At 48.8% G+C, this 12,126-nt stretch overlaps 1 protein-coding gene across 6 annotated transcripts in view; it reads right to left on the bottom strand.

The window, feature by feature from the left end:
- HIP1 (huntingtin interacting protein 1) overlaps positions 1–12,126 on the bottom strand; it is a 158,037-nt gene that overhangs the window by 31,167 nt on the left and 114,744 nt on the right. For all 6 annotated transcript variants that reach the window (XR_012035925.1, XM_072837424.1, XM_072837425.1 and 3 more), the window contains exons 5-8: positions 9,320–9,400; positions 5,733–5,809; positions 5,218–5,279; positions 626–766 (exon numbers count right to left, since the gene is read on the bottom strand). Coding sequence is in view for 5 of the 6 variants with exons in the window: in XM_072837424.1 (XP_072693525.1) it covers positions 626–766; positions 5,218–5,279; positions 5,733–5,809; positions 9,320–9,400 (361 nt within the window). In the remaining variant the exon portion in view is untranslated. The remainder of the gene's footprint in view (positions 1–625; positions 767–5,217; positions 5,280–5,732; positions 5,810–9,319; positions 9,401–12,126) is intronic.

Genomic DNA, 12,126 nt, shown 5'->3' with positions numbered 1-12,126 from the left:
CTCTGAGTGTGGCCCAGATACCACCCACATTAGCTTCGCCTGGGGTATAAGGCTTAACAACGCAGACCGGAACCTACCCGACCCACCAACGCAGACTCTGCAGGAGCAGGACCCACACACATTGTTTTAAACAAAGAGGCGCAAAGAAGTCTAAGAACTCTCCAAGATCAGTAGTTTCCAAAATAGAATCTGCAAAAGCATCCCAGGGATTTGAGGCCGGAGAGGGGATGGCCCACTGTGTGCTAAAACAGCTCTGCTTTAGGTTTTCTATTTCCCCAAACCTCCACTTGTACAGAGAAGCTGTGTGGATGAACACTTTGGAAACTACTGCCTTTGTGCCTGGACAGGCCAGGTCTGGTATCATTCGTGTGGGTCCCTAGAACACATGACATGTACGGACAGATATGTGGTGAAGCCAGAAGTAGAGGGAAAGGGCCATCCCAGGACACCACTGTGGCAAGCCAGGTGCTTCCCTGGGCACACCAAAGCTTGTGTTCTGCAGTTCTCTACTCCCAAGAGGGTTGGGAGCTCTAGGGCCTTTGGGAGGTGTGGCAGAAAAGACACTCGAGGCTGCATTTCAGGGACACCCTCAGGCTGTAATCCTTCTGGCCGGAAGCATACTCACAGGAGTGGAGTTTGAAGAGGAGCTTGACGGTGTAATCATACAGATGGCTGCAGTCCAAGATGACCTGGATCAGCGGGGCAAGGCGGCACTGCCCAGCTGTCGTCACTGACACAGAGCGAGACATGTCCAGGGAATTGAACACTAGAGAATAAAAAGGGGATACAGGCAGTAGGGACAGGAAATTGCAGGTGACCTTCTCAGAGGGGCAGGAAGCAGGGGTCTGACCCATGCCAAGGACCTGCACTGTGTCATCTGATGTAGTTACCCCCTTACAACACTCCTGTGGGACAGGGAAACAGGTGAGGAGACAGAGTGAGCCCCTGAAGGCAATCATGTGTGGGGGGAAATAGCAAACATTGATCATAACGCGAAGGAGGGAATAATTCAGCCCTAGCTTCCTGGTGGCTTGCCACAGGGTCTTGGGACACCAGAAGGGGGCATGTGCAGGAGCCCTGGGTGGACAGTGGGGGGACCTATGGGGAGGATGAACCATCAGGATCAAAGGCTGCCTTTGGTCCTTGGGGGGCAGGTCAGCAGAATTACTGCCCTCTGCAGACAGCACATCACTCCCTCAGTGTCTTGTTCTACAGACCCCTCCACATTACCCTCTGCCTCCTACCCCTTGTTCTTTATAAAATTTATTAATTTAAGGAGAAAGAGGGAGAGAGAGAGAGAGAGACAGAGAAAGGACATGAGCAGAAAGGGCAGAGTGAGAGGGAGAGAGAATCTGTAGCAGACTTCATGCAAAATGTGGAGCCTGACGTGGGGCTCGATCCCACGACTCTGAGATCTCAAGCAGAGTGGAAACCGAGAGTTGGATGCTCAGTCAACTGCGCCACCCAGGTGCCCCGTAACCCTTGTTCTTTTTTTTTTTTAAATTTTAAAAAAGATTTTATTTATTTATCTGAGAGAGAAAGAGTGAAAGAGAATGAGACAGAGAGAGCACAAGCAGGAGGAAGGGCAGGGGGAGAAGCAGGCTCCTCCATGCGGGGCTCGATCCCAGGACCTCAGGATCATGACCTGAATGGAAGGCAGATGCTTAAGTGACTGAGCCCCACAGGCACCCCATACCCCTTGTTCTTAAACCAAGCAACCAGATGCCTGGCTGTGGACCCTCAGCGCACACCACTGGCCAGGGCTGAACTCCTTCCTGTAGCGGCTGCCCAACACCTGCAGACTCCACTGTGGCCAGCATTGAAAAAAAAAAATCAGTGGGCCGGACTGCCCAGGAGGAGAGCCCAGAGCTGCTGTGCTCAGTCTTTCCTGATTACACTAATCCCTGTTAACTGGCTTACTCTGGCAGTTGAAAGAAAAAAAGAAAAAAAAAAAAATCCCAAACAGTTCTAATTAAAAGGCAGCTTTTCTTTTTGACACAAATTAAAAGCAGCTGTCACTGCAAGGCAGCCATCTTCAAGTTTACTGGCTTCCTTGGACTCCACTCTGGCAAGGAATCACAGACTGCTCCATCTTCCAGCCTGCCCGCCGCTTTCCAGGAATGCCCCTTGGCATCCGGTAAGGTCTAGAGCAGTGTGACCTTGGACAAGTTACCCAACCTCTCTGTGCCTCCAGGTGCTTTCATGTAAAATGCAGGTGATTCTAATAGCCCGTACCTCAAAAAGGTCTTGTAGGTACTCAAGGACAATGTCGAGTCAAGTGCAGAGCAAGGCAGTGGTTCTCAGTGTTGGCTTTGTGATTGATTGGAATCCCCTGGGGATATTTAAAATCTAATGTTTGCCTGTAACTCCCCTATCTCCCATTCTGTTTTAATTGGTCTGGGGTAGGCCTGGGACAGCAGTAGGTTTCAAAAGCCCCCCAGGTGATTCTATTAGGCAGCCAGGGTTGAAAACTGGATTTCCTAGCTGAGTGGTTGGTTCTCTTGCCGCAGAATCACCCAGTAGCAATTGTGCAAAAGAATTCTGTGTACCTATGCTTGCCACATGTGGCTACTGGGTGCCTGAAATATGGCTAGTGCACCCGAGGACCTGACCTTTTAATGCCGTTTAATTATAATTAATTTAAATAGGCGCTCATGGCTAGTGGCTACTATATTGGACAGTGTAGACCTGGCTGGGGGCTGGTGGTGGTGGGAGTGCTGTGAAAACACAGATGGCTGGGCCCTACCCTCAGAGATTCAGATTCATTAGGTCTAGGGTGGCACCTGGGGGGTGGCATTTCTAACAAGTTCTCAGGAGCTGCTGCTGGTCCAGGGACCACACTTTAAAAACGGTTGCAAGTGCTGGAAATTTTTTTTTTTTAATTTATTTATGATAGTCACAGAGAGAGAGAGAGAGAGAGAGAGAGAGAGGCAGAGACACAGGCAGAGGGAGAAGCAGGCTCCATGCACTGGGAGCCCGACGTGGGATTCGATCCTGGGTCTCCAGGATCGCGCCCTGGGCCAAAGGCAGGCGCCAAACCGCTGCGCCACCCAGGGATCCCTAGTGCTGGAAATTAATGTTAACTGGAACTGGCCCGTGTTTCCCACAGTTGAAAACCAGAGGGACCTGAGGGTACAGGTCGGAACCTTGCAGGGTCACAGACTAAGACTCAGAAACTGGGGAGGCTTCTTCCAATACCAGTTCCCTTGGTTTTTGTGGCACTCAGTAGGGAACTGGGGATGGGATGGGAAATGGGGGAGATGAGTAGTAGAGGGCTCTTGATTCCAAGTCAGTGCTCATTCACAGGCAAGAAAGCCACCACCATTTAACCATTGAGGGGTTTGTGCCAAGACTTGGGGTAGCTCCCTCCACTAGAAAGCTCTAAGTGGCTGATTTAATCCCAATAACCCCACAGCATTGGGCTAGATATTGACACTGTTTTATGAACACTGTTCCCCTGTCCTTTCTCATTGCTGTTTATCTGAAGCAATTCTTGAATTTCATGGAGCGCTTGCTATTATATCAGGTACTAGGCTAGAACAGAGGGAGATAATTCAAAGATGAGTTCCTGATTCTGGGAAGGAGCTCAGCATCCAGTGGTAATGATACAAGTGATCAACATATAAAAACAGCCAGGTAGGGGCACCTGGGTGGCTCAGTGGTCGAGCGTCTGTCTGTGGCTCAGGTCATGATCCTGAGGTCCTGGGATCAAGTCCTGCATCAGGCTCCACATAGGGAGCCTGCCTCTCCCTCTGCCTATGTCTCTGCTTCTCTCAATGTGTCTTTCATGAATAAATAAATAAACTCTTAAAACAAAACAAAAACAGCCAGGTAGGAGCACCTGGGTGGCTCAGTTGGTTAAGTATCCAACTCTTGGTTTTGGCTCAGATCATGATCTCATGGTTTGTAGGATCCAGCCCCAAGTTGGGTTCAAAGCTCAGCAGGAAGTCTGCTTGAGATTCTCTCTTTTCCTCTGTCCCTCCTGTTTGTGTGCACTCTCTCTATAAAATAAATAAATAAATCTTTAAAAAATAAAAAAGATTAAAAAAAAATGCATCCATACCATTTCTCCTACTTGGCTGGGGACCATCTCAGGGCAGGGACTCTCTTTTGTGTTTCATTTTTACTTGTCTATTGACTTTTGTAGAAGAAGGTTGCTAGCAAGCCAAGTACCTTCTTATTTCTCCTACAAATCATGGTTTCCAACTGTTCGTGGTGTTCCTCTCATACATCCTGCACTGAACTGATTGGTTCAAGTATAAAGGCATTTGACTCCCTGGCACAGGCCTGGCACAGCACTAGCTGGTAACAGGCCAGTTGTAAGTATTGGTTGCACAGATGAACATGCCAAAGGAAGGTGCAATTCAGGGTGAGAACGTGTCTGTTTTTTCCTGAGAAAATCAGAGCCCCAAGAGTGGGTCCCACATGTCCAAACGCTGAGAAGGTCACCAAGCTTGTGCACGAATATTCCCAGCTTGGAATCCTTTCTTTCATGGAGCTGAACACTTGTCATGGAGCATCTTGAATCTTAGAAAATGGGCTCTTCTGTTCCCCGGGAGAGAAGGGGGAGCCATGCTGACAGGTGTGGGGAAGAGGGGACCCCAGAGAGAAGGGAACGGACTGCTTCCTTCCTGGTTCTTGTCAAGGAAGTGTTAGGGGCTGACAGCTGGAAGGCACCAGAACTCTCAGTGAAGGGAGCCTGAAGTGTGGCCAACTCCCCTTTCTGGTGAAAAGGGGCTTCATGGGCTTCTCACGTGGATTTGGTCAACAACTCAATTCGACCAGCTGGTCAACCCTGGCTGCCAACCAAAGAGCACATGACAGCCCCTCCTCCTGCGCAGAAATCCGCCCCCAGTGCCAGCCTAGCTGAGTAGTTGACAAAGCACCAGTCAGCACTGGGGCTGCAGATTGAAGGTTATCAAAGAAGTCAGACCTATCTTTGGGCTCTTGGAGGCCTGGGCTCTCAGAGGAAGGCCGGCAGGATGGGAGGCATGGCCCTTCTGCTCAGAATGTAATCACCAACTCTGAAAACACCCAAGAGCTCCAGCCCCTCCCTGCACCAGGGACAAGAGAGTAGAGATTGGGTGTGGATATTCCCATTTCCTGCACAACGCTATAGGGAGAAGGGGGCTGGAACCGCTGGTCCAAATGGGGAACAAAGCTTGGACTTAGGCAATTCTCCTGAGAGCCTGGGCCAGATGGGAGGGAAAGACTCACCAGTTTGGAAGAGGTTAAGTTCACACTCCAGGTAGTCAAACATCTCCACTGTCAACTGGAAACTTGGACCCAAGAGGAGAGAGAGCTTATATTCTAGAGCCCAAGGCCAGTACTTTACCTGTCCCCTCCCCCTGCTCTGTGTTGCTGTCCCTGTCCTCAGTACACAGATGCAAGCACGCACACATGGGCATATGCTCATGCATGTGCGTGCGCGCGCACACACACACACACACACACACTAGCTCCAATCCTTAGCCCCCACCTATGTGGGTCTTAAGGCCATTTGAAGATCAAGGAGGGTAAACTCCACAGTGATGGTGACAGAGGGGAGGGCAGAGGGTGACACCAAGAAGTGAACCCGGGCAGCCTAGAAGGGTTCTGAATGAGGCACCAGCAGTATGAGGCCTCACCCCAGCCACCGCCCTGGCCATCAGGCCCTGTGTGACCCTAGCTATAGACTGGCAACATCGAGCTTTCTTCCCTGTTGGGTCCACAGCACAAGGATGGCCACTCACAAGTTGTTAACGTCACTCTCTCCAGCCTCATCCAGCTGCCGGTCGCTCATCTGAAGGTTGCCTGGGAACCTGGGATTCTGGAAAGGGAGGCAAAGGAATGAAGTCAGGACAGAGCCCCTCAACTAAGCCAACACCAGGCAAACTATCTACACAGAGCTTGGGCAGCAGCAGGCTTGATTCTGCTTGTGTATCACCCACATGCTTCGAGGGGGTTGGTGTCAGTGCACAAAACCTCCCGTACATACAGACCACTGACAGACTCACAGCAGAGAACATCTACTACCCATCATCAGAGGGGAAGGCTCCATCCCACCCCTGGGAACTGGGACAGGGCTCTGCTCTAACAATTGGTGTCCTGGGACATTCTTCTAGAGATGCTCTCTGGAGGCTTAGCGTGATAGCAGCTGGCTCTCCACCATCCATGAGGCGCAGTCCGTCCCGCATCTGCATAGCCCCAGTACATTCTGAGCCCCACCCACACTTCCCTCTGTTCTTCTGCCCCTTCCAGAGGCTGCAGTGGTGAGTTCAGGGAAGGCAAACCTGTTTTCATATTGGCTTTAGGGAAACATAATAAAATAAACCTGAAGGTAGGAAAACATTACATCATGAGCCCCCAAAGTCAGGAGAAATTATTATGCATCATCAATCTTGTCAAATATCCATATCACGGTCTCTTCCCAGTGTGGCCTGCCTGGAGTGGGTGGAAGGCACTACAAAGGGAAAGGTACAGATGGGCAAGGACAGACGGGTGGCCAGTCGAGAGGATCTCAATTCCACGGAGCACATGTTGGGCTCTGAAGACAGAAACCCTCCACGGCACACCCCTGGCTATCCCCTCTGCCCTGGAGGCCCCTCCCCCCCTTAGACTCGCCACCCCTGCTCCTTGGTCTCAAGGTGGGCCAGTTCCTTGAGCGCCCCCTTCTGGCCGTATTTAATCTCCTGACTGTCTGGACACTGCAGAAATCTGTCCTCTCATCCCTCACCTTTCTTGCTGCCTGTCCTTCCACCACAGTCCTGTCAGAACCCAGTAAGCCTGGGTCTTTGGGCGAAGATTAGCTGCCAACATCTCTGGAGGAGGACTCACAGCTGGAGTCCCCTTTAATCGTGTTCTCCAGCCTTAGTGCCCCTTCCTGGTCATTGCTACTAGCCCTGACGGGCTCCCCTTTCTGTACGTAACTGTTCCCCCCTCAGACTGGGTGCCTGGCTCCCACGCCACCACCCTTGGTATGTGCCTTCCTCCTCACATCACTGGGACTCCCTTGGCACTCTGCTTCCCACTCCCTTCCCCGTTCTGAACATGTTAGCTGTCCTGATCCGCTGGCTTCAAAAGAAGGACCAGCCTCTCCAGCCTTCCTTGTGTCCTATTTGTTCTGGTTCATTTGGTCCATTGTTCAAGGAGTCCTGACTGAAGCACCTGTTCTGGGCTAGATGCTGGGCAGGACACAGGACACAAGGGGACACTCATACCTGTACTCTGTCCTCCCGGAGCCCAGAGCCCAGAGTGCCAGGGGCCTCACTCTGCCTCCCCAGGCTCCTGCACTTCTTCTGATCACCCAAGTCCTTCCCATGAGCCCCACATCTTCCTAGCTGTTGCCCTCCACCCGTCCTACCAGCCTTCAGAGTCTCCACCACTCTTGCCTGTCCCAGTGACCAGCATCCTAACCCAACTCTCAGTCTTCCACTCTGAGTGGGATGGTCCCACACAGCTGCCCGGCTACCCTTCACTCTCCACCTGCCTGTTCCTCACACTGTGGATCTGCGGCTGTAGCTGACTCTCTGCCTGGAACTGCCACCTTGCCTTCTTCATTGGCTCCTCTCTTCCCGCAATGTGACAGACAAGGACCTGGGGGTCTGGGGAAAGTGTGAGTGTGATCCTTGGGAGAGAGAAAGAGAGGCAGGGGAGTGCACCATGGGGCCAGAGGGTATTGGCAGACTGTATGGCTACCCCTCCGATACAGTCAATGGCTACCCCTCCGATTCAACACACTGTCTTTACAATGTGACTTTGACATTCTGCCTTGGCCAGTGTGGTCCCTGTCCTATCCTCTCCAATCTAGTGACCTCTGTAATGGCCTCAGCCAATATAGGACAGTGGAAGGGTTGCTTTATGACTTGGAGGCTGGCTCATATAAATGCCATGCACTTCTACCTTTTTCTCTTGGGAAACTGGCCAGACTGGAAGGAAGTCCTCACTAGCATTGAGACCTCACGAGGAGGGAGACCCTGGGCCAGCTCCCCGTTATCCCAGCTCCAGCCAAGACCAATGGTGACCACATGGTGGAGCTGCAGCCATAACTGCCCAGCCCTTCTGGAACTCCCAACCAACAGGTGTGAGAGATGATAAAGGGCTGCTGGTGTTTCAGCCACTGAGCTGGAGGTCAGCTCAAGTGTCCTGCCTCTGAGAAGCCTACCTGGGTCGCTGGAGTTTGGGCGCAACGCCCCAGTATAAGCGCTGGTACCACCTGCTGCATCTCTCAGATCTGGTCCTCACTGTACTTGCCTGCCCTGTCTCCCAAGCAAATACGACTCCTGGGGGCAGGGCCAAAGTCTATTTACCTTTCTCTCTTTAGAACCTAACCCAGGTCTGGCCTGCGTGAGCACCCAGAGGTATGTAAGCCAAGGAAAGGGTGGCCACTGAGCAGCACTGGCTTTAGCATCCTACAGGTTAGGGTTCAAATCCCACCTAACCACTGGGGAGCTGTGTGATGAGGCACACACTTAACATGCTCCCAGTTTCATTTCCCTAGGCTATCTGAATACCTCCTCTCTACAGCTGAGGAGAGAATTAAACAGTACAGGAATACAGGAATGCCTAGTATACTAGGGTGGATTCCATGAATCAGAGCCACCCCTCAAGTCCTTAAGAGGTAAATCTCCACTCCTCCCTATTTCCAATGCCAGCTCGCTGATGGAGGCTAGTTCCTCCTCTACTGCCAGGCCATTCCTCCCGACGCCTTGCTCCATCCATGGTCTGCCTCGGGCCCACTTCCTTCATCTTCCCCATCGATGCCACAGCCCTGCATCATTTCAGAATGCCTCTGGCTCGGGTTATAGGCTTGCGGGACCACTTTGCACTGTGACACAAGGCCACAGGTATATAAGCTTCCTCCCCGTGGCTGATCAGGGCACTCTTGACGAGCAGACCCTTACTGAGTATCCTTATGTGCCACTTTGTACCCAGCACAATGGTTTTGCCTGCATTAGGTGCATTAGAAATACTGTCTAAGGCCACAGATGGACGAAAAGAAGGTTCTGTGTGGGAACTCACTACATAAAAGGATTGTTCTTATTAAGTCAAGTCAGTGCTTCTGAAATGTTCTCCTAAGGCAACCTAGTGGATAGGGCTCCTCTCTGCAAAATGGGGAATAAAGAAAGAGTGTGGAAGATGTGAGCCAGAATCTCAGTCCCATGTCCCATTATGGGGGCCTGACTGCAACAGGCTGGTAAAATATTCTCTCACTGGATATGATATAACATTCTTTGAGAGGCTGGAGCTGCCTTATTCCCAGAAAGACCTAAGAGTTTGGCCCACAGGAATACCAGTGGGGTTGTGGGGCAGGAGCTGGGACAACTGTTGGCAAACTCACTTTGGTGTGATATTCCATCTTCGTTCTTAGCAGTCTGAGGTAGATGCTGCAGAGCTGTCCATACCCCTCACTCAGGTGGCCCTTCCGGGAAAAGATAAGAAAGTAGTACATCAATACTAACATTTGGGGAAGAGATTGACAGCCAGGACTTCTGTTTTCAACGATGTATTTTTTTTCTGATTCTGAAAAGAACAAATGGCCATTGTGAAAAATTTTAGAAAATACAGATAAGCACCAATACAAAAAAATCACCCTTAATCTAAACACCAGATAGAATCATGGCTGACATTCTGAAGGACAAAATGTTATTTAAAAATTTTTTTAATTTCCATTTAAATAGATATATTTTTTAAAGTTTTATTATCTAAGTAATCTCTACAACTGATATGGGGCTCAAACTCACAACCCTGAGATTAAGAGTCATATGCTTGGGGTGCCTGGGTGACTCAGTCAGTTGAGTGTCCAACTCTTGATTTTGGCTCGGAACACGATCTCTGGGTTGTGGGATCAGGAATCGCCAATTGATCAATACAGACTGTGCTGGAGATTCTCTCTCTCCCTCTGCCCCTCCTCCTGCTCACACACTCTAAATAAATAAATAAATAAATAAATCTCAAAAAAAAAAAAAAACCCACAAAAAGTCATATGCTCTTCTGACTGAGCCAGCCAGGTGCTCCTAAAATAATGTAGATGTTATTTTTTCGAGCTGTTTTAGGTTCTCAGGAAAATTGAGCAGAAAGTACAGGGATTTCCTACTCCCTACTCCCACATGTACAAAATCTCCCCCACTCTCAACATCAGCACCCAAGTGGGACATTTGTTCCAACTAGTGAACCTTCACCGATACATCCTTATTGTCCAAAGTGAAGTTTACATTAGGAATTGCTCTCGGTGTGGTACATTCTATGGGTTTTGACAAATGTATAATGTCCCATACCTGTCATTATGGTATCATACACAATAGTTTCACTGCCTTAAAAACCTTCTGTGTTCTACTTTTATTTTAAAATATAAAATAGAGGGGCACCTGGGTGGCTCATTGGTTAAGCATCTGCCTTGGGTTCTGGTCATGATCTGCGGATCCAGCCCCACATCAGACTCTCTGCTCAGTGAAGAGGTCTGCTTCTTCCTCTCCCTCTGTCCCTCCCTCTGCTCATGCTCTCTCTCTCTCCCCCACATATATAAATTAAATCTTTAAAAAATATTATATAAGATGGAATCCATTTTTTAACTTTGTGCGTCAGTTTTTTTCCTATCTTCTCAAATTTGTTTCATTATTTCTAGTGATATTTTTAATGATATTATAAGCGTATGCTGTAACTTATCAAACAAACTCCTTACTGTTGTATGTTTTAGTTGTAGGCATGTTTCTCTACTATAAGCTGTATTCCAATGAACGTTCGTTCTTACGGTATAATCTTATGTACAAACAGGAGAACTTCCTTTGCATAAATTTTAGACAAGGCTTCTGACTTAAGAATTTGAAGTCTCCCATCCTAGGTAATCACAGTCTGGTCATAGGCTGTTTCCTTCCTTCCATCTCTCTTATCTAAGTGCTGGAGAGGAAACACCTCCAGATGGACTCCGGCAGACTAAGAGTGTCTAGAGCATTTTACATGGGATGGGGATTGAAATGGGACAGATCTCAGCTGGGGACAAATAGGCCTTCCCAAAGAGTCTGCCCAGAAGCTGGAATTAGCAGAGTGACACTTCCAACTCCCAGTTGCACACAAAAAAGAAGAGGGGTAGAGGCAAAAAGAACTCTTCCATTGAACAGCTGTGTTTCCCACATGAGTTCTAATTTCTAAATTTTCTTCTGGGTGCATCTACATCCTCTAGAGTACAGGAACCCCACTGAAGTATGCCTTGAAGGTCACCAAAGGGACGGGGGTCATCACAGTAGGTTAAAAATATCAATGCCAAAAATGACACTATTTCCTCATGTATTAGTTTCCTATGAAAAATCATATTTTATGAATTGTATGTTATACTTGTTCATTATGGAAAAATTAGAAACTAGTGGAAAGCAGACAAAGCGAAACTATGCTCATCACTGAAGATAACTATATTTCACATGAAAATGCACCAGGACCAAAAAACAAAAGACGAATAGATTGTAGACTTCAATGTACAACGTAAAACTATAAAAACCATAGGAGGTAACACAGATGACCTTCTGTATGAATATGATTTTTTTTTTAAAAGGATTTTTATTTATTTATTATGATAGTCACACAGTGAGAGAGAGAGAGAGAGAGAGAGGCAGAGACACAGGCAGAGGGAGAAGCAGGCTCCATGCACCGGGAGCCCGACGTGGGATTCGATCCCGGGTCTCCAGGATCGCGCCCTGGGCCAAAGGCAGGCGCCAACCCGCTGCGCCACCCAGGGATCCCTGATTTTTTAGACAGAACACCAGAATTGTGATCTATGAAGGAGATAATTGATCATCAAGCTGGACTTCATTAAAATTAAAAAACATCTGGAAGAGTCACTGTCATTAGAATGAGGACCCACAGACTGTGACACATCTGGTAAAAGATTGTTATCCAAAACATACAAAATATTCTTAAAACTCAACAATAATGGGCAGCCCAGGTGGCTCAGCAGTTTAGCGCTGCCTTCAGCCCAGGGTGTGATCCCAGAGACCCGGGATCGAGTCCCATGTCAGGCTCCCTGCATGGAGCCTGCTTCTCCCTCTGCCTGTGTCTCTGCCTGTCTCTCTCTGTGTGTCTCTCATTAATAAATAAATAAAAAAACTTTAAAAAAAAAAAAAACCTCAACAATAAGATGACAAGAAACTTGATTTT

Source organism: Canis lupus, chromosome 8, assembly GCF_048164855.1.
Source record: "Canis lupus baileyi chromosome 8, mCanLup2.hap1, whole genome shotgun sequence".
Lineage (NCBI taxonomy): Eukaryota > Metazoa > Chordata > Mammalia > Carnivora > Canidae > Canis > Canis lupus.
Note: the sequence above shows the minus strand (reverse complement) of the source record. Positions and strands in the feature narration are given on the sequence as shown.